General features: G+C 34.5%; 4 protein-coding genes across 4 annotated transcripts; 2 read left to right on the top strand and 2 right to left on the bottom strand.

Annotated features, from left to right (window-relative positions):
- The first annotated feature begins 3,175 nt into the window (after positions 1-3,175).
- Positions 3,176-10,518, top strand: LOC107946057 (putative GTP diphosphokinase RSH1, chloroplastic). Its single transcript, XM_016880241.2, has 24 exons — positions 3,176-3,540; positions 3,807-3,997; positions 4,551-4,721; positions 4,835-4,900; positions 4,997-5,089; positions 5,174-5,302; positions 5,426-5,527; positions 5,620-5,697; positions 5,774-5,845; positions 5,942-6,049; positions 6,237-6,334; positions 6,812-6,872; positions 6,978-7,040; positions 7,127-7,183; positions 7,270-7,371; positions 7,616-7,774; positions 7,894-8,025; positions 8,127-8,213; positions 8,303-8,374; positions 8,807-8,893; positions 8,982-9,435; positions 9,738-9,799; positions 9,890-9,958; positions 10,113-10,518. The coding sequence occupies exons 1-24, from the start codon at positions 3,516-3,518 to the stop codon at positions 10,215-10,217; spliced, it is 2,643 nt and encodes an 880-aa protein (XP_016735730.2). The 5' UTR covers positions 3,176-3,515; the 3' UTR covers positions 10,218-10,518.
- A 776-nt stretch (positions 10,519-11,294) lies between these two features.
- Positions 11,295-12,814, bottom strand: LOC107947555 (proline-rich protein 1). Its single transcript, XM_016882173.2, has 2 exons — positions 11,895-12,814; positions 11,295-11,811 (listed from the first exon to the last, which is right to left on the bottom strand). Exons 1-2 carry the CDS (start codon positions 12,742-12,744, stop codon positions 11,471-11,473), a joined length of 1,191 nt encoding a protein of 396 aa, XP_016737662.2. The 5' UTR covers positions 12,745-12,814; the 3' UTR covers positions 11,295-11,470.
- An 893-nt stretch (positions 12,815-13,707) lies between these two features.
- On the top strand, positions 13,708-15,680 carry LOC107946056 (60S ribosomal protein L19-2). The gene is made up of 5 exons (XM_016880239.2): positions 13,708-13,965; positions 14,594-14,716; positions 15,037-15,350; positions 15,499-15,560; positions 15,654-15,680. Exons 1-5 carry the CDS (start codon positions 13,854-13,856, stop codon positions 15,676-15,678), a joined length of 636 nt encoding a protein of 211 aa, XP_016735728.2. The 5' UTR covers positions 13,708-13,853; the 3' UTR covers positions 15,679-15,680.
- Positions 15,681-17,410: 1,730 nt separating this feature from the next.
- LOC107946055 (ethylene response sensor 1) lies at positions 17,411-21,156 on the bottom strand. The gene is made up of 6 exons (XM_041106829.1): positions 20,892-21,156; positions 19,315-20,244; positions 18,726-19,094; positions 18,357-18,623; positions 17,973-18,100; positions 17,411-17,819 (listed from the first exon to the last, which is right to left on the bottom strand). Exons 2-6 carry the CDS (start codon positions 20,218-20,220, stop codon positions 17,576-17,578), a joined length of 1,914 nt encoding a protein of 637 aa, XP_040962763.1. The 5' UTR covers positions 20,221-20,244; positions 20,892-21,156; the 3' UTR covers positions 17,411-17,575.
- Between the last annotated feature and the right edge of the window lie 1,415 nt (positions 21,157-22,571).

Here is a 22,571-nt window from a genome sequence, read left to right as displayed (position 1 = left end):
TAATTTTTGATGTAATAGCTTAGGGTATCACATATAGACAACACACATCCATATTACTCTCATTCCAAAGAAGCCAATGCCACCTGCAAAGCCAATTCTGTCAACAAATATCCATTTAGAAAATCTAATATGGCTTTTATCATATTATCATATAGAACACTACTAATTCACATTTCCATCATACATATGATGGTTGGATTATGCACTACCTACCCCAATTACATTCCAAAACAGATTCTTCACAGTACAGCTAAAAAAGAATAAATGAAAACACAACTACCAAGCATCAGACATAACCTTACCATCCTTTACAAGGATAGTAAGAAACTTATCCATAGAGTCCTGATGGTTTGGATGATGAGAAAAGTTGAGAGGGGTAAAATAAACAGTGAGAAAGGAAAAGTTTGGATCTCTTATGGTTTTTTTTGTTTCAGCATCTCCATTTCTTCTCTTCTTTTTCTTTTACTATTTTGTTTAATTCTTAAATTGGGTTTCCACTGTGGCTAGTTAACTGGCCACATCAGCTAGTTAATAGGCCACGTCACCTATCTCGTTAGGCCTATAACAGAAAATGTTAGTGGGTGACTGACTTGTCACTTTTCAATAACATTAGTGACTGGTTTGTTAGTTTTCTAAAGTTTAGTGACTGAGTTGAAAGTTTAGTGACTGTTTTGTTATTTTATCAAACTTGAGTGATTATTGGTTTAGTTTGCCCTAAGATGTATTCAAACTCATTTGGAATGCCCATATGATTCTTTTCATAGTTCCACTAGTTCAAAAAAAGTTTTGTAACACCTTATACCCGACCCTATTTACCGGATCCGAATATAAGATACCACAATACTTTCATACTTAACAAAATTTTACAATTTATGAAAACCATACTGAATGTACCTTTTATTTATTTAAAATCTTTTTTAAGTCAAAAGGTTTGAATGAAATGTTTATCGTTTGTCACAAACTCTCAAAGGTAGTATAAAGCCTTACAACATAAATGTTTGATAAGTCAGACATAATCATAGCATATATTACTATTTGTCATTTGAAAACATGTTTCTAAAAAGTTCCTCTATATGCATAACATCGCCCTATGATCAGCCACTTCGGTGCATTTCTGGCTTGGTCCTTTCGAGCAGGTTAGTTCAACTCAAAAACTTGTATTACAAATAAACGTCTATAATTTCAACAGAACTTAGTGAATCTTAAACATTATTACCTTTAATCGATGTCGTTGAGTTTCCCTTAAATTAAGAATTTTATACTTTCTTTTAAACTTTTGAGGATACTTTTTTAATTCCTAACAGATAATTATGTGCCAACCTTCAACTTGACCACCTTGTACATGCTCCACTAGATTGGCGGATCACAAACTACGCAATTTATAATTGATCTTACTCCACACATATTTTAAAGATAGAAGTTGGATGAAATTCTTATACTGGCACTACTCTTGGCAGATTCCTATATTGGCTTTGACGACCATCAGAATACCAAGTACAACGTATCTTTGGGTATATTTAAAAGACAATCTCATTTCAAGGAACATAATATTCTTGATCATCCAAAAGAAATCCCAAATGACTTCGAAACATACAAGAGAATATCCAATTTTTGGCGAACACTTACACCACTCATGGTTCCAGGTGCACGAAGCTTTCTGTCCAGAGGGGTCACAATGGTGGGTTCAACAATCGGCATACTACCGAGAATTCTTTCAGAAAATGCCTCAAGAACGTATTCAGGTATCACCACAAAAGCGGATTCACAACTCGTCAATTAGGCATTGCAGGATTCATAATGCAGACCTTCTAGAAAACTTGCCACAAGTACTCCTATATTACTCTACCGTTGGAGCTTTCTAAATAATATGCCACGAAAGCTTTTTCAGAGAATTCACCACAAGGGTTTTACAGATAGTTCACCACAAAGGCTTTATAGATAATATGCCACAAAGGCTTTCCAGGTAACCTGTCGTGTTTAGCGATATGGATTTGCCTAAACTCAACATCACCTGAGGTTTGCCCATCATCACCCCAAGGACACACAACAACCCTAGAAGATAAATGCAGCTCATCCGCCATTTCCAGAATATGCCATGGCCATGGTCTTTCCACATAATTGTCACACTGGCCTTTTCTCGTGTTTACTATTCCGATGGATCATATATTTACGGTCTCGATAGACTACATTTCAACATACTAGCCTTCGTGTTAATTGTCCCGACGGACGTCATTAAGGTACCACCGCGGGGGTCCGTTATCGTATCACATATATTATTGACACTTCGTCTGAACCCCTTTTACTGCCAACATACATTGTCATGCATCACTCAAATGACATAATGAACATGTTTACACAGATTTCATTCATACTCTCAGCCAAACCTTATTTTTTAATGCATAATTTTCCATATACGATTACCACACATCGTCATTACCATGCAGTGCAATATACACGTCAATACATACATATAGATGCTTTATGGGTAATCACACAAACAAGCATACATACTACAGTTTCTAAAGAATACATTCTTATCTAAGTGTAAAGCGATCATACAAGGGTCATGATATTATTATGCGCAGGAGACAGGTCTAGAGGCTTACTAGAGACTCACTTTACCCTCGACCTGGAGCTTTCATTTCAAATGTTCATCCCAAACCAGCAGCAGTAACTATTTAAAAGATTATAAGATTTTCATTAGAATCCCTATTATAGATATTTTACTAACATTTCAATCACATGCAACCCTTATGTAGGGTTTTCCACTCATACCTTACTGTTCTTATACCTTTTTAACATCCTTACTAATAGTTTAAATACGATTTTGTAACTTTTTAAAATTGAGTGACAAAAGCGTAAACTTACTAATAATTTAGTGACCTGAAGTATAGTTTACCCAAAAATTAATATTTCAAACTTTTACTACATTTCCGTTAAATAAATAGAAGGGATTTGTACATTTTTAAAATGTTAAATTTAGCTAATAAAATAATAAAGTCCAAATTTATAAAAATATAAAAACATTGAAGTAATTATGCTTTTCTTAAAGAAAAGCTAAGTATACTATTTTACTATTTTCCTCCAGATCATGGTATTGATTTAAAAAAAAAAAAAACCTTCGCTCACCATTTTTTTTTCTAAAAAATAAAAATATGGAAATTGAAAGTAGTGTATATTTGTGTGGCTTCAATATCTCTCTCATTTCTCTCTCTGGATTATCTCTTTACCACCATCCTTTGCTTCAAATCCATTGCTTATTGGTCCAAATTTCCATCTCTTCACTGCTCTCAAACCAAAATTCAAAAAAGAGAAAAAATGCGTAACGTCTTCTCGAATTCGAAACCCGAATGAGACAATCCTCAAATCTATTTCTTTTCTATCAGCTCCTCCATCCGGCAATTACCTCTCTCTCCTCTTCTCTTTCTGTTTTTTTTCTTGTTGATGTGTTTGATCATTGAGTTATTGTTTAATGCTTAGTTCGATTTCAATGAGATTACTCTGCTACTGTAGAAATGGCTTCTGCTTCTTCCTTATCCGGTGAGTTTCACTTTTTTTTTTTAAAAAAAACTATTTTTATTTATTTTCTAAGCTCTCCGATTCACTTTGTTTCTTGTTTGGATACTACGAAGGATTGTTTAGGAAAATGACGGAATATCTGTTCTCCGGTGCTTGTTTCTTCACTTAAAATTCGACTTAGTTTGGATTTTTAAGCAACTAAAAGAGTGTGAAGAATTTAATTCTTGTTCTTTATTTCAACTCCGATTTTATTTATTTATTTTGGTGTTTGGTTCATTTGATTGCAGTTTCCTTGGAATGCGTGAATATATGTAAGTTAACGAAAGCGGAAGGAAGTGGAAGGTTTGACTGTAGTGTTCTTTCTTGTGCTTCAAAAGCTCCAAGAGTCTTAACTGGATTCCTTGCCAGCACTGCCAATCCTTCTCAATCTTCATCCTTCGCCGACGCCCGCCACCGAAGAAGAAATCGTATCAGATCAGTAAGTTTGATTTTTACTTCTCCAGCTTAGTCTTTGTTAGATTTTTAGAATTTCAAAAGCTTGTTAAATTATATCTCTTCATCGGAGATGATTTTTAGATTGAATTTACTTTATTTGATGTATTTGTAATTTATTTCATTTATTGATGCTGTGGTAAGAGAATAGGACATTGACTCTTGTAATAGGCCTTTCAATCAGATTCCAAACTGATACATAGGAGAGGTTGTTAATGTTAGGTTGACAAAAATGACATGTTTTGGTGAGCTCAGACTGTGAGTTGGTGGGTTCTTTAATGCGTGGAATCATCCAAAAAGTTGTTCGTGAATTACTTAAATTAAAAAAAAAAGAGTATGTTGTATTAAGGTTTGGAACATTTTGAAAAAAAAAATTATTGGGCAACTAAAAGCTGCAATTTCTTAAGGCATTTATTTGAAATATTTATCTTTTATTTGTTTTTAAGTTATGGTGCTATATAACGTGACTTACGAATTGCATGCATAGACAGCATAGTTGCTAATGCTTTTTTGCTAATCCAATCTTGTGTTTTTACCAGGCTCCTGATGTAGGTGGATGGCATTCTATGGATGTTTCCGCGTTTGTACTGCTTGAAAAACTCTTTAGGTCAAGCTTGCTTCATGTTGGCTGTAAAAGATGGCAGTTCTATTGTTCTTCATCTGTCTTTTCAGATACCTCTAGTGAGGTTTCTCCTGAAAGGATGTGGGAGGTACAATTGACTCATTTGAGACTTCTTTCCTTAGTAATGCTTATTATTCTTTAAGCAGGGCTGTTACAGTCACGTGTTTAAGCTCATATTGATTATCGTTCTAATTGCATCAGGATCTGAAGCCTACTATATCTTACCTTTCACCTAAAGAGTTGGAATTGGTCCATAATGCTCTCAGGGTAATGTCTTTGCTTTGTGAAAAACTGTTATCATGCACTTTATGAAAAGCATCTCTTGACATTATGGCTTAACCACAAGTTTTTTGTTTGGTACAGCTAGCTTTTTATGCACATGATGGTCAAAAAAGACGGAGTGGAGAGCCGTTCATCATTCATCCAGTTGAAGTTGCTCGCATTCTTGGAGAACTTGTGAGTTAATAGAAGTATGCTTTTAATGGAAAATGTATTCTGCATTCTGATCTGAAGCCTAACTTGCCTGGACTATTATTCTAGGAGTTAGATTGGGAGTCTATTGCAGCTGGATTGCTGCATGACACTGTGGAAGATACAAATGTTACATTTGAGAGAATAGAGGAGGAATTTGGTCCTACTGTACGTCGCATTGTAGAAGGAGAGACTAAGGTGCTTTATTTATTATATGCATATTATTAGTGTACTTGTCTGTACTAGCTTGAATGTCATGTCTGACAAAACTCTAGATGGTTTTGGCTTTTTTGGGTTTCTTTAATCTTGTTTCATGAACAGGTGTCCAAATTGGGGAAATTGAAGTATAAGAATGAAAATGATTCAGTACAAGATGTGAAAGCTGATGATCTGCGGCAGATGTTTCTATCAATGACAGAGGAGGTTATTATTATTTCTTTCTTTCTTTCTTTTATCTTTTGGGATGTTTTTATTTTGTGGAAAGTAATGTGCTAATCAAATGGTTTCACTTCTAGGTTCGTGTCATCATTGTCAAATTAGCTGACAGATTGCATAACATGCGTACTCTTTGTCACATGCCTCCGCATAAACAGGTTGGTGGTGTGCGTTGAAGCGTACCTCGTAATTGGTCATTTATTTATTTATTTTAACATTGTTGTATTATTCCAGTCCAGCATTGCAATGGAGACATTGCAGGTCTTTGCTCCTTTGGCAAAATTGTTGGGAATGTATCAAATCAAGGTACATTCTTATGCTTTTCTAATTTACAATTTCTATTTTATGTTCACAAATTCAAGATAGTATTTAGAGTTAACACAATCTGATTGTATTTTGTAGTCTGAACTTGAAAACTTATCCTTCATGTACACAAATCCTGAAGATTATGCCAAAGTGAAGAGAAGGGTTGCTGACCTCTATAACGAACATGAGAAAGAGCTTGTGGAGGTAAAATATTGTCCTCTTTTACTCAATAGTATTAAGTTGAGCTCTGGAATACTATACATGTGATAATTAACAAAGTAGCTCAATGTTGAAAGTGCACTTTATGGAAGTGTCAAGTTTAAACTTTGAAGGTTCTTGAACTAATATCACATCTACATGGTTATGATTCTTTCTTCTTTTTTGGTACTAGGCAGACAAAATTTTGATGAAAAGGATAGAGAATGATCAATTCCTGGACCTTATGACTCTTAAAACTGAAATTCGTGCTGTGTGCAAGGAACCTTATAGGTAAAGCCTTCAATACCTTTTTCTGCCTCTTTGCTCATCATTTATTCAGTTCTCTTCCTTGTGATACATATGTCTAGAACTTTTGGGATTATTTCAAACTGCATTTTGTGGCTATGATCTACAACTGAGTAAGTGGGGACTATGTATGCGTAATTTGGTGTAGAAATGACCTACGAAATGGCTCTAAGTTTTGTGGGAATGGGGCTGGGAGACTGGGACCCATAATTTCTTGTTTCACCTGATTCTCAAAGAGGAGTAGAGATGTCATTTGACCCTAAGACAGTTAGACTAAGTGAGATGTATGATATCATTTTTAATGTCTATATTGAATATGGTGTTGCCTTGAATTCCAGCAGCTAATTATCTGTTCCCTAATACATTTTTTTACCTCTTATTATGCTGGCTTTTTGAAGGCTTGTTTGGCTTGCTTTTGAGTGATAATTTCCTTGCTTGTAACTTTTTGTTATTGTATCACAGTATTTACAAATCTGTGCTTAAATCCAACAGTTCAATCAGTGAGGTTAACCAAATTGCCCAGGTTTGTTCTGATATTTCCTTGAGCCATCTTGACGCGTAAACTGAAACATCTCTCTTTTTTTTTTTTTTTTTTTTTTTGCTTATTGACACATTCATCCCTAACCAGCTTCGTATAATCATAAAACCAAAGCCGTCAGTTGGAGTTGGGCCTTTGTGTAGTCCACAGCAGGTGAATTGTTCTGCCAATGCAACTTATTTAGTTATGATAGAATGCGTCTGTACTTGGGTAACAATTGCTTATTCTTTTTGCTGCAGATTTGCTATCATGTTCTTGGATTAGTCCATGACATCTGGACTCCTGTTCCTCGAGCTGTATGTATCCTTTTTCTCCACACTTGACTTGTCTTTCTTATGTTAGATTATTGATATTTAGTAAAAATTGCCTGTCTTTTGAACAGATGAAAGACTACATAGCAACACCAAAGCCTAATGGTTATCAAAGTCTTCATACAACTGTAATTCCATTTTTGTATGAAAGCATGTTTCGCCTGGAAGTTCAGGTTCTTAAATTCTCAATGGTCCTCTGAGCTAGTTTTCATTACAATCTTTTGCTTGGTTCAATTGTTTGAAATAAATTTTTTAAATGTGAGGACATCCACAACTTGTTTCCAAACAATTTTGAATGAATGTATCGATTAATGAATGTACAAGTGATCTCATTTGTAATTTTGTCTGATCTTTTCTTTTTCCATAAGAAAAAAATAAGAATGGCATATTTTATTAAATATTGTTGGTATCGTGCAGATTAGAACTGAAGAGATGAATTTGATAGCTGAGAGAGGCATTGCTGCTCATTATAGTGGTAGAGTCTTTGTTACTGGTCTAGTTGGGCATGCAGAGGCAAATGGTAGAAGTTCAAGAGGGAAGGCAGTTTGCCTTAACAATGCTAACATAGCACTCAGGGTATACCTTGTTTCCTTGAGTAATTGTAATTAAAAGTCCTTGAAGGAGATCCCTTAAGACCTTTTAAAGTCCCCTAACAAGAATGCAAATTTATGGATGAAGCCCTTTCTTTTCTCCAGATTGGTTGGCTCAATGCAATTAGGGAATGGCAAGAGGAGTTTGTTGGCAACATGAGTTCTAGAGAATTTGTGGATACCATTACCAGAGATCTCTTAGGTAGTCGTGTCTTTGTCTTTACCCCAAGGGGAGAGGTAATTCACATACTAAATGTTATGCACATGTATTTCTGCTAAAAGAATTACAGAAGTCTATGGTGACTAGAGTTTTGATAAATATTTTATGTGATGAACAGATTAAAAATCTGCCCAGAGGGGCTACTGTCATTGACTACGCCTACATGATACACACTGACATTGGAAACAAAATGGTAGCTGCGAAGGTATTTTTGTATATTATGGCTCAATTTTTCCGATTCTAGTGTCAACCTGAACAAAAGGCCAAGTTGAATGCTTGACCTTCTCTTTGCAGGTCAATGGTAATCTTGTTTCTCCAACGCATGTACTTGCCAATGCCGAAGTTGTGGAGATTATCACCTATGATGTTAGTACATATTGATCATTTCCAATTACTTCTCCATTACTTATGCTCAATCATGTTCCCTTGATAATGTTTAAATTGTGGGAATCACACCTTGCTACGCATGGGGAAAATATATAGTTTTTGTGTTTCTTTTTGTTTCAAGAATTTGAAACTAGCAGTAAGGACCATCAAATTCTGAGTATTGTTGCATGATTTAGGTGATTAGATCTATTGTCAAAGAAATTTACATGTATTTACTGTTTTGTCAGTTGTGAAAGAACAGAACACAGGTTACGGGTTAAAGTACTTACAAATATTTTGTTATTGCTGTTGACTGAACTTGTATATGTTTACCTGGTTCTGTTTTGAACTATTAATATTATAGGTTATTTTTGCAGACTGCAGAGCAGTAGCCCTGTTTTTCTCATGCTAGGACTTTTCCTCTTGTTTCAGGCGCTCTCAAGCAAATCAGCTTTTCAAAGGCATAAACAGTGGTTGCAACATGCTAGAACACGTAGTGCCAGGCACAAAATTATGAAAGTAGGCTTATCGTGTGGTGTATGAATTATAGTCTCTTAATTCTCTTAATTGTCAGTGCTCTGATTGTCTAATTGCTACTTGTAATCAGTTCTTGAGGCAGCAAGCTGCACTATCTGCTGTAGAAATTACAACAGATAGAGTAAATAGCTTCATTGCTGACTCTGAAGAGGAGAGTGAAACGGAAGAGTTCTCATGTATTTCCAGACAGAGCAAACCTCTATGGGAGAAAATCCCGGGGAACTTTGTGGACTTTTCATCCCAAGGAAGAAGTTGTGAAGAAGCCTTGGCTACAAAAAATGGAAATATTTGGACCCCTAAGGTCAACGGGAAAGTTAACAAGCATGTACAGCATGTGAGTTTGAATGCCAACGGGAACATGTCATTACGAGGCAATGGTGCTGCAAAAATAATACCTGCAAATATTCCACCACCTGAGGTATTGCCTGGTTTGGAAAATTGGCAAGCCAGTAAAATTGCCTTGTGGCACAATCTTGAAGGACATTCGATTCTGTGGTTTTCTGTAGTTTGCATAGACCTAAGAGGTAAATCATTTGGTAATCATTTCATAGAAGGTTTTTATTATAAGTGGTATACAAATCCTTACAATTGGAGTGGGAAAAAAGTAGGCATTTCTTGGTTTTCTGGGAAGATTTGTGAGGCAGCCATTGAGATTATTGAATTAGAGTACTCTGATTGATTTGCTTCCTTAAGAATAGATCATCCTACCAAGCTATCCCAATAGACATTAGTGAAGTCTTAGATATAGCATGGCATATTAGACTTTCAGGTTATATTAACTCATTTCTTTTTGGCTAAAGAGTTTAATTTGCAAACATGATTTTAGGGATGATGGCTGAGGTCACAACGGCATTTGTGGCTGTAGGCATCACCATATGTTCCTGTGTGGTGAGTGATTTAAATTCATCTATCACATGCTTTGCTTCTGACTGTCAAATCTTTGCTAGTTCCGTAACAGTTCTACTTTCATTTTATCAGGCTGAGACTGATAAAGGAAGGGGAATGGCCGTCATGGTATTTCATATTGAAGCCAACCTCGAAATTTTGGTACTGAGTTCAAATCCAATTTTTATTGTTTCTTATATTCCTTTCACCTTTTCATTTTCGATTTCCCCTTTTGTATTTATGTTTGCATGCATGAAAGAGCATTTATATACTTTTCTCAATTGTCATATCGACAAATCACTCATTTGTTTCACAGGTTAATGCTTGTTCAAGGGTTGATTTAATCCCGGGTGTGCTGGGATGGTCCGTTGGTTGCAGCTGGCCAAGCTCGATGGAAAATAGCCAACTCCTCGAGTGCTAATTTAAACAATGGATCCATTCAATCGAACTAGTTGACCCAGCCAGATGCAAGCTTGGGTACGATGTTTTGTCCCACATATAGCTAAAGACCTATTGTTCTTTCTTATAGCAAAATTTACGTCGTCACTCCATAATCTTTATCTATTTGTTAGACGCTCATAACCAAATAAACCAGGAGTCAAGTAAGTTGACTCTGCATCAACGCCCGCACTGTATGTAGAAGAAAAAGAGAAGGATAGAGTTGAGTATACACTTGTAAAGATACTATTATGAAAAGGATCATAGGTGAACACTTTATACAAGTTTCTTTTAAGTATTTCATATAAATACCCTCATAATTTGGTTTTTCTTTTTAATATACCCTTAACCCTGCAAACCTTTTCTTTTTAATATACCCTTAACCCTGCAAACCCTTCCGTAGTTATACTTATTGGAGAACCTTTCGCTAATTACATTTAGGAGTGTAATCGAGTCAAGCTGAATTTAATACTGTCAAGTTTGAGCTCAACTCAAAATTCGGAGTTTGATACTTGAGCTCGATCAAATATCTATTTTTAAGACTCGAGTTTGAGCTCGATTAAACTTATTTTCCAATTTTTGTACTTGAGCTTGAATTCGAGTTCGGTTCAATAATTAAGCTTAGAGTTAATAATATATCAAGGGCAATGTAATTTAATAATATAAAAATATGAAAAGCTTGATAAGGCTCTTAAACTGTTTGAGTCAAGTATTATTAAGTTCAAATTCGACTCAACCGATAATTCAACTTGATAATTATCGAATCAAGTAAGAATTTTTTTCGAATTAAATTCAAGTAATTTACGTGTACCAGTATCTCATTTACATCCTTAATTAAATTCCCAAATATACTCACCTAAAAAAACATAAGTGTACTTCAATATTTTACAATAATATTTGTGACAATTGAATAAATTACTGGAGGTGGTCAATGTAATTCTATGTGATGATTGCTAATCGCTACACTCTCTCTTACCCCTTCTTTACACTTGCTTTAATTGTGAACTTGGGTTAGATAATTAATATACTATTTAAATGCAATTGGATTTTAGAAAATGGGGAAATAAAACATTGAACTTTATTAGTACAACAAAATAATCGTGGGAAATATTAATAAAGCAAATTAAGCACTTAACACGTTAATAGAACAAATTGATTAAATAGAAATAAACCGCACTCCCCTTCTTCAACACCAAAGCAGACAGACAAAAATAATAAAGAATTAAAGCTGCTTGTTTAGTAACCATTAGGGACTGAATTATTAGGTTGAGAGGTGAAGAAGAAAGGACCAACGGAGTAAAGCTTGATCCTCATGTGATTGAGAATACGGAAATCAGAAAGAGGAGCACCACTAATGCCTTTATTGACATTCACGGGAACATTACAAGTCTCCAATGGAGAGCTTTCAAGTAATGCCTTGCACTCTGTGAGCTTGCTTAAACTTCCGGCCTCTGAAATCGAAGGAGACAATCTCGCAAAGAAGTAACCCTTTGCATCGGTTTCTCCGCTGCAAACCGAATGAGTCTTCTCGTACCCGTTCTCATCAACAACTAGACATGTTATCCTTGCCAAAGCACCTGTGATCATTGAAACAAATTTGAATAGTCTTTAAACATAAAATATAAATGCTTAAATAGTGTGCGTCTCAAATGGATTATACCTTGAATAGGATAATACTTGGGACCTGATTTACATAAAACAAGCCCTTCAACACCAATGGGAAGATTAGGCTGCTCTTCTCCTTCTGGCTTTTTGTATTCTTCTGGTTGTTCTTTGTTGTCATAATCAGGCTTCTCTTTACCTTCTTTTTCTTCTGGTTGCTGTTGGTAGAAGTTAATTTTAGTGCCATATTCAGGCTTTTCTTCCTTTTCTGGTTGTGTTTGGTAGACTGGTTTCGTGCTATAACCAGGCTTCTCTGTCTCTTCTGGCTCTGCCATTTCCTTTTCCTTGTCTTCTGGCTGTGGTTTAGTACCATACTCAGGCTTCCCTTCCTCTTCTGGCTGTTGTTTTGTGCTATAACCAGGCTTCTCTGACTCCTCAGGCATTGCCTTCTCCTTGTCTTCTAGCTCTGGTTTATAGAAATTTTGCTTGGTGCCATAATCAGGCTTTTCTTCCTCTTCTGGCTGTGGTTTAGTGCCATACTCAGGCTTCCCTTCCTCTTCTGGCTGTGGTTTTGTGCTATAACCAGGTTTCTCTGACTCTTCAGGCATGGCCTTCTCCTTGTCTTCTAGCTCTGGTTTATAGAAATTTTGCTTGGTGCCATAATCAGGCTTTTCTTCCTCTTCTGGCTGTTGTTGGTTGACTGGCTTGGTGCCATACTCGGGCTTCTCTTCTCCATTTGGCATCGGCTTTGTTTCATAGTTAGTCTTCTGTTCTGCTTCTGGTTTTGCACCATAATCATATGCAGGGCTTTTGGATGAATCATAACCACCATAGTCATTCGCATAAGCAATGACAAGCAATGAACATAAAAGCAAGCAGGTAGCCAACAAGGAACGGGCGATAGCCATATTTTCCAACTGTAACTACCGAGCACAAAGAGAAGAAATATGATGGGATGAAGTGCAGGGAGCTACCTTCACTGCCGTATATATACAGGAATTTTGGTATATTGCGCCATTGATTAAGCAATAGAAGAAATAGGCTTTGTCATGATTTGGTTGCACGATGGCAGAAACATCTACAGACTTGACTACCACTAACTAATATATTTCGGGTTAATTCCACCAACCATCCCCTGATTATGATTCAAATTCAAAATTGATCCTTAAACTTCAAAATGTTCAAATTGACTCATCAAAGTATCATTATCAAATCTAATTCTAGATACGTGTGAACTTATTGCATTGACAAAATTTTCATAAATTTTAGTGACACAGTTTGGTTTGTAATGCATCAAATCCGAGCTATATACACATATTTAAATATGCTTCAAGATATAGACGAGTTAGCAATTAACATTCAAGTTGACAAAAAAATTTGATTAGTATAATATATTTAATTGAAATATTTTAAAGTGTGAGGATTAATTTAGAATTCGGATATAGTATTAGGAGGTACAGTGGAATTGACCCATACATGATTTGTATAACAAATCTAAGGCCTAGGTAGGATGGTAGACGAGGAGTGTGCCATAATATATCAATTAAAACTTTTAATATATGGTATGATATAATAGTAATCAGTTGAATAATTAGGATATTATTAAAATATCTTTTTATAAACAAAGTAACATAATAGTAAAATTTTATTTGATTTTATATGAATTTTTAATATGTATATTTGCTAATTTTTTGAGTGTGCTATAAAGTTGGCATAAGTAATGAATCAAAATTTCGAAATTGGATTATTTTTGGACACCTCGGAATCTAATCTTAAATCCTTCATTGTTTACAAGGCCCATGAACAAGTTAATTGGGCTAACGGCCCATAAACATACAACTGAAAGGACATTCCGTACAAAAAAAATCACCGCCAAAATGTTAAAGAACCCGGCAAGCAGACACCCTCCAAACCCTAGGGTTAAAGCGGTCATATAAATAAGCCGCTATCACTTCTGCATTGCCCTTCTTTGCTAACAGCAGTTAGCTGCACACCAAAGAGAGGGAGAGAGAGAGAGATGGTATCGCTTAAGCTCCAGAAACGGCTCTCAGCCAGCGTTCTAAAGTGTGGAAAAGGAAAGGTTTGGCTCGATCCAAATGAAGTCAACGAGATCTCCATGGCCAACTCTCGTACGTTTTCCTCTTCTCCTTCACTTTTTTTACTGACTCGAGTAGTATCGCTTCCGTAATAATTATTTTTAAGTCGAGGTATGATTTGGACTTGATTTCGCATCGTTTTGTTGGTAAATAGTGAAAACGAAGCAAGAAGTTTTAAATTTTTAGGAATTTAATATCTGATTGCTGATGTAGTTTACTTTTAAGCTTTTTTAGTGATTTATAACAGTAAAGTGTTATATAGTTCACTGAGATGAGCTTTGGCATATATACAATTTGATTTTTTATTATGCTATTATTTATTTGTTTGCTTGTGAGAGAAAATACTTTCAACTAAAGCTTATAGCGAATGCTACTTTAGTTGACTTGAGATTTCCTGCATTTGAAGATTAAAATTTCAGATTAATCGTAGAATTCTGTACAAGGTTAAATCGTTGTTTTCTCCTCTGATATTTTTTAAGAAATTTTTTTATATTTTAGTAGCTGTAATTCTGAACAATTAGTAACAAGTTGAAGTTGATGTAATCTATTATAAGAGATTGAATAGTCTATGGATTTGTTAGTTTGTTTGTAGCTTAGCACAAAAAATGGTTCCTTTATTGTTTTTGGTTATAACCGTGTTTATATTTGGTTTGGCATGCAGGCCAGAATATAAGAAAGCTGGTTAAAGATGGTTTTATCATCAGGAAGCCAACCAAGATTCACTCTCGGTCTCGCGCGCGCCGCATGAAGGAAGCCAAGAGAAAGGGGCGTCACTCTGGTTATGGTATGTCTTCTCTATGTACTTTATGATGGTGAGATTTAACGGGAGATGTTATTTACTGATGCAGGGTAGGTAGCTTGAATTACTTCATTACATGCTTGCAGATTCTGTATCATGTAGAAATCAGATTATATTCTTGAATCTTGATTATGCATCATGTTTTCCAAGTTACAATGTCCAAAACCATTTTATTAAAAGATTAAATGAAGTACTGTGAGGATTCTTAATCCTGTGAGGAATCTTTTGTTAGCCACTAAAAACTTCGATTGTTGGAAATTTGTGTATATTGATTAACTGGGTCTTAACTTCCATGCTGATTTTAGGTAAGCGCAAGGGTACAAGGGAGGCAAGGTTGCCCACAAAGATCTTGTGGATGAGGAGGATGCGTGTTCTGAGACGCTTGCTCCGCAAGTATAGGGAATCAAAGAAGATTGACAAGCACATGTACCATGACATGTACATGAAAGTCAAGGGTAATGTGTTCAAGAACAAGAGAGTTCTCATGGAGAGCATCCACAAATCTAAGGCTGAGAAGGCCAGAGAAAAGACGTTGGCTGACCAGTTTGAAGCTAAGAGGGCTAAGAATAAGGCAAGCAGGGAAAGAAAATTTGCTAGGAGGGAAGAGCGTTTGGCCCAGGTAAGAACTTCTGTACCGTAACGATTTTCTTACTGTTATTTTAGTAAAAAGATTGAAATTCTGTGGTCTTATGGTACAGTTCTTATCATGATTGGTTATCTTTTATGTAATTATGGATTAATGTACAATTTTTTTTTCTTCTCTTTAGGGACCTGGAGGAGGAGAAAAGCCAGCTGCAGCACAGCCTGCGGCAGCTGTGCAACCAGCCGTGTAAGTACCATCTTCAAAATAGAATTTCTTTTGGTAAAAGGATCAGTGTTTTTAAGTAATATGATTTCATTCTCCCATTGTTTCAACTTTCAGGGGTTCCAAGAAGTCAAAGAAGTAAAACAGAAAAGAAAAAAGTAAAATTTCTTACTGAAGAGTACTGATCGAACGTGACATTTAGATTTTTAGTAATGTCTTAAGTAATTTTGTTGAGGCAATGTTGTGTTTTTTTGGTTGATATGAACTTTTGTTCTTTTAGGCGGATTAAGCTTTAAATGTTTTTTTTATCAGTTTACTGATTTGTTTTTTTTTTTTTTTAATTACATGGTATAATGTTGTGTCGGAATTTATCTTAGTGATTTTCAATATCACTCGTAATAAATCTGAAAAATGTTCACTGCAGTGGTTGAAAGCTTTTATTATGATTAATCAAAATAATTTTAATCATTATATTAAAGCGCGTCTATATGTCATTAAAATAATATGAGGCAATTTTTATTTTTTTATGTAAAAATTATCGATAGTAAAATTTTTATAAAATTATTTTGGTTACCGTGAAAAGTAATCAGATCACTAGTATTGATATCAAATGTTTTATAGGACATGTAAGATTGAATCAAAGGTGGAAATAGAACTATTACCTGGCTTGAGCTATTTCTAGGTTTTATTTATTCGCCCATTTTTAGATGAAAGGAAATAAAATAAAATGAATGAATTTATAATTACATGTATGTTTATGAACAGTTAAAAATAATCTAAATTTGAATTGTTAAATAAATTGTTTATAGCTTCATTGCAGTTCTTCAAATAAGAATGTTGATTTTATTATTTTAGGTATACTAAAATATTTAAATACATTATTTATATTTGTATTTATATATTTTATGAATAAATAAATATTTAGTTAGGTTCAATTCGTGGAATTGCTTTCTACTTGGGTGGTGTGGCTGATTGAGCCCTCTTGTTGGCTCCTCTTATTGCCTTCGGCGTTGTTCGCTCTAGTTGATGACAGACTTTAAAATTATAATTATCATATTTATTCTAATGATTTATTTATTAACATATTTTGGTTGAATTTATTTATTAATATGTAACTATAATTATGATTGGGGATGCAATTGTTTTTTCATGAATTATTAATTATTACAATATGATTTATAAATTTATTTTGACGAATTATAATGAAAATACGAATTACTATAATTTATCAAAATTTTATGAAAATTGTGATAAAAAAAATACTGAAGGAACTTTTAAAAATAATTTAGATAATTATAATTTAGTAAATGTGCGTTTCATTAGTTGAATTTTACATTTTAAACAAATGAATTAAACAAGATAATATCTTAACCAAATAAATTAAACAAAATAATATAATATTATGGATATTTTACCATGTAATTTATGATTTCGAGACTTGGATGAATCAAGAATCAATTGATAACCGATGTGATTGAAGTCAAGTGGCTGAGCCAACGTAATATTTTATTAATATTTTTTTATAATTTTTTAAAATTTTATTTAAAGCGTAAGTTTACATCTTTTGAACCAAGCGTGACAGAATCTAAATTATATAATATTACTAAGTTTGACATCATGACACGACACTCCATCGATGAAAATATAGAAAATAATTTTGAAGAATACAAGTAAAAGACGGATTTTTTTATAAATAAAATGTTAAGTAATTCCCTTGAAAACTATAATTTTCAAAATTTACATTTTTAATATTTTTAATATTTTCATTTACAGTTACTAATGAAAATACCGGTTCTAAATCCTGTATCATCGCCCAATAAATAAATAAATCTCCTTTATGGTTAACTGACCACCTTCATTCAACACCTACATGCTATCAGGGGAGATTGAATAATATATTGAAACATTCAGTTTTAAACAGCACTGCTCACCTTTTATCATCCAACAATAAAATAATGCAAAATTATAACACAATCTTTTACTTGCCTTTCTTTTATTTTTTTAAACGTTGTACCTTTTGCTCCCCACTTTTAATAGTTTTAAAGACTTCTTTGGTATCGTGCATTGGCTGAAACACCACCATCGTTCTCTCTTAATATAGGTTTTTGTCCACTCAGATCTGCACTTCCATGATAAGCTCTAACACGAGACGAAACTTGAGGACGGATCAATGCATCGTTCGGGTTGTTACATATCCCGAGCCTTATGAGGAATGTTGCCGTGCTACCTTTGTTAACACCCTCGCTTTCCAACCATATGTGCCCTCCCATCAGATTCACAAACCTGGCTCAACATTTTAACAAACGTATAAAACTTTTTTATCTACTAGATTCTGTTTATTATGGTATTGCTACATTTGATCCATTTAATAATAGAGGGACTAATTTAAACTAATCCCTATAATAAAAGGGGATGTTTAAGAATTTGTAGTTTTACCTTTTACATATGGCAAGTCCAAGTCCAGCACCTCCACTATTTTGACTGGATCCACTGCGCGGCTGTGCAAATTTGGTAAAAAGAATTGGTATATCTTGTGGGAGAACACCACAACCAGAATCCTTAACCTGCCAGAATAGATGATAGGATATCAGCAAGAGAATCATGTGATGCAGCTAATAAAGCTCTTAGATAATCTCCGCATGGACTGTAACTCATTGAATTATATATCACAAACACTAGAAGATGGTCTTCAACCGGAAATCCTATATGGCATTATTAAAATTATAGCATTTGATAGCAACGGAAAATCGGGAGATGCCGTCAAAACTATAAACTGCGATCATAGTACGAAATATAAGTTTAACAGAAGCAGTCAAGAACCTGGACTCGTAAGTAGAAGTGGCCTTGACTTGACACTGGGTAAAATTCAGGACGTCGCCAGTCTCTTAAAGACTCTGGTTTTGCAACTGAAGCTATAATTGAAACATAGCCCTCCTTTGTGAACTTCACAGCATTACCAACAATGTTCAAAATGGTTTGCATAAGCCGTTTCTCATCGCCAACAGCGTACATTGGCAAATCAGGTGCCAGGATCATAGTCATAGATAGCTTCTTTATGGATGCAATGGGCTTTATAAGATTAATGGCCTAAATTTATGGAAATATGAACATTATTACTGAAATTGAACTGCAAAAGGCAAGATTATTTCCATTTTTATGCTAAGGAAGTACAAAATCACCATCACTTACCTCTTTGAAGATTCCATGAAGATCGAACATTCCAAAATCTAACTCTAGGCTGCCATCTTCAAGTCTAGAAAGATCTAGAACATCATTGATTAGTGTTGCCAAAAGGTTGCTACTCTTTAGCACTGTCTCAATCATAACTCTTTGTTCTGGAGTTAGCTCAGTCTCTAAAAGAAGTGAGCACAATGCAATAATTGCATGCATTGGTGTGCGCATCTCATGGTTCATTACAGAAAGGAAATCATTCCGTGCATGAATTGCCTTCTCAGCCTCTTGACGAGCCAAGTTTAAAGCAACATTCTGATCCAGGAGCTGATCACGAGCCCGCATGGATTCCTCCAGAATAACTGCATGTGAAAGAGCAACGGCGACCTGTACAAATATTATCATGATAAGAATCACAGTCTCTCAATAAGTAAATAAGTTTTCTAAATAGAATAACGAGCAAGAAGATCAAATCCAGTGATTAAAGCTTTTCGAAAGTGAATTCATAAACTTACAGCCAAGTACAAAATTAAAACTGAAGGTCAGCATATCATTAAGACATCAAAGAAGCAACCAATGAATGAAAGCACATAAATCATAAGATGACCTGGTCTGCCACAACTTCGACAAGTTCCAATTCATGGTCTCGCCATTTTCTGGCACTTTCCGTGGGGAGAATAAGAACCATAACTGCATAGCTTTTCGCAGAGAGTTCAGGCCAGTCATTAATTTGGAAATTTGAGAGATGTAGAAGGGGTACCCTAACAGCAACAACCTCTGGTGGCACATATCTTCCCACTAGAGGTCTGATCCTGGCTAGTGGGCAAGTGTATGGTATACGCATCGCTCGAGCACTATTGAAGACTTCATTGACCATGGGAAGATTTATTGGCACAGTAGATCCAACTTGTATTTGGTAATTGAGAGTATGAGAAAGTTGCAAATCCATACCGGTCCTTGATGGCATCCAAAGGGCACATTCCTCCAGACCCAAGGTCCTACCCAATTCAACAAGGGTAGTCTTCAATATCGTATGCCTGTCAAGCGTGCTTCTGATTTCATGAGTTAGCATCCTTACATGCCTTCCAGTTTCTTCTTGAGTGAGAATAAGTCCCATTTCCCTGTCAAGCTCCTCGGCTTTGTTCCTCAGAAATAGTTCCCGAGTTTTAACACTCAAAAGATCAGGAATAATATGTACAAGCATCAATGCAGTCGCACATGATACAATAGCACATGCAACCTTGGCAATGGTCATCACCATAGCAACAACTTTAGAATGCATAGTGAATGTCCACAAGTTTATAAAGTGTGTTGCCCCGCAAAGAATGATAAAAGCACCAAATTGCATAAGCACCCATCGATACGGGAAGAAAGCAGATTTCTGAACAAAATAAATAAGCTCTAATGGAATTGAGAAATATGCAAGTGCGATTAAAACATCCGATATATACTGATATTTAACAAGCAATTCTTCAGGTGGCCACTGTGAGTCAATACAATCACAAGTCTCCATTATGTGACAACAACCGCGCTAAATCTGACCAAAAAAAAATCAAGAAGAAAATGTTATAAATAAAGTACAATGCGAAATTTACATAAACTCAGTGATCTCATGACAGATTTTCTTATCTTAATAAGATGTTTTTCAAAATTTATACATTCATATTTGACAGAATATTGCGCTACATTAGTAGAAAAAAAAACAATCAATGAAACGATAAGATTCCGTTAGAAGTTTTTTCTTTTTAGTTTTCCTACACAAACATTAGCATAAGATTCCATCACAACTTTTTTTTTTTAAATATGCTTTTTTTTTCTATAAATATTCTTCGTCGCTTCTCCATCTTTATAAATAAAAAGAAAAGAAAAATATAAAAGCCAGGCAACAATTCAACGTTCGGCCATCTGAAGAGAATTTGTTCTTAATAGTCTTCCTAAAAGGCGACACAGCTACTCAGTAATCACATCACTGTAATATTAATTATATGATTTTTTTTCCACGAAAACATTTTCCCTCGAACCAAACACAACTTAAGAAACAAAAATCACTCAAACCGCATATAAAAGGAACATAATTTACATCTTATAGTAAATAAAAAAAAAGCATTTAAATCTGAAAGTTTAATCTACAAAGAAACATGAACAAATAGAAAAAAAAAGATAATGGAAATGTAAATGGATTACCACTGCTAATGAAGATAGAAGAAGAGGATGAACGGCAAGAGATCAGTTGCAGAGATAAAGCTCGTGATCCAGCCGTCCATTAATGAGGCTTTTTTTAAAAAAATGTTTGGCCAATGTTTAAGCCTCTTTGTTTTTGATGTTGTTAAACTTGCGACTGAGAGAGAAGCAGAACCAGTAAAAAAAGGTTGGAAAATGAGTAAAGTGTTATGGGCAGCCAAAAGCCGAAAGAAAAAAAAAATCCTTCACGGACAAGGGAAGGTGACGCACGAATTCAAATGGCGATTTTACACGTGCGGTTACTGTGTTGGATTTTCCTTTTAGTAATTTATTTTCTTTTTGGATCTTATCGCACGTGTGAGCTTTTTTTGGGGGGGGGGTGGGGGGTGGGGGGTGGTTGGGGGAATGAAACTCGTATACAAGATTGGGAACTTCACTGGTAATTTCAAATTTTGGGTGAAATCATTGGGCTGAAAATTTATGTTTTAAATTTTATTTATCATTTATAATCCTATAATCTATTTATGTGTGCTATAATTTGTAAGATGAGTAAGCTCTAAAAATAGTTATTTTTGTTTATTTCATATTATATTTTAGTCATTTATGATTGAAATGTTACGTTTTAGTCATTTACATTATTGTTTTATTATGAAGTGATCACTCTACCATTAAGTTACATTACCTCTATAATGACGGTCCTATGTGGCATTTCAAATGAGTTTTAAATGCCAACTTGGATGTTCTACGTGACAATCCAAATTAAATTTATTTAACTAAAAATCTATTTTCATCTCAGTAACTAAATATCTAAATTGGTATTTAAAACTCATTTAGACTACTACGTAGGACTGCCGTTAGGGAGGTAACAGAGTTTAATGGTAGAGTGACCACTTCGTAACAAAACAATAACATAAGTGACTAAAATGTAATCCGAGGCAAATAAAAGTGACTAATTTTGTAGTTTACCTTTGTAAGATCCCTCATAAATTATGGAAAAACAAATTAAAATGGTATTGAATGGAAAGAATTTTTATAAGGACCAAAATCAAAATTAATGGTCGGTATTCATAGGAATAACTTCAAACTATATGTTAGCTATTGATTTAAGGGCTATTATTTTTTAGATTTTCAATGGATTCGAGTAGGGTTAAATAAATAACATATGTATAATTTAATTTTATTGGCAGTATACCAGATAATTAACTTTTAAATTATAGTTAATTTTTAGTTTGAAATTATACAAATAATGAAGATTATTGATGCTTAAAACTTGTTGATAGGTTTAAAGGTGTTGAGAGCATGCAATGGGCATTGAGATGTTTAGAAGACTTTTGGAGAGATATGAAGGATTATGAAAGAAATTGAGTAGAGTTTTGATTAATGGGGAAGGGCTTGAGAACTTTCTTAATGACGATGGGAATTTATATTCAAGAGGAGCAGCTGTGAATTCATCAGAAATAACATCTTACCTCATAAGTTTAATGATAGTGTGACAGATGGTTAGGTTTAGGATTTGTCTGAGTTGACATGATGTGACTAGTTATTATTAAATTTAATGCTAAGAAATGATGGATCAATGAGATTTAAGATTTATGTTGTTAGCCTTTAGTTTGAGCAATCATTTCCTTAAGTGAAATTCTTTTTATCCTTGACAAGATGATTTTATGTAAGAGATAATGTAAC

Source organism: Gossypium hirsutum, chromosome D12 (assembly GCF_007990345.1).
Source record: "Gossypium hirsutum isolate 1008001.06 chromosome D12, Gossypium_hirsutum_v2.1, whole genome shotgun sequence".
NCBI classification, from domain to species: Eukaryota; Viridiplantae; Streptophyta; class Magnoliopsida; order Malvales; family Malvaceae; genus Gossypium; species Gossypium hirsutum.
Note: the sequence above shows the minus strand (reverse complement) of the source record. Positions and strands in the feature narration are given on the sequence as shown.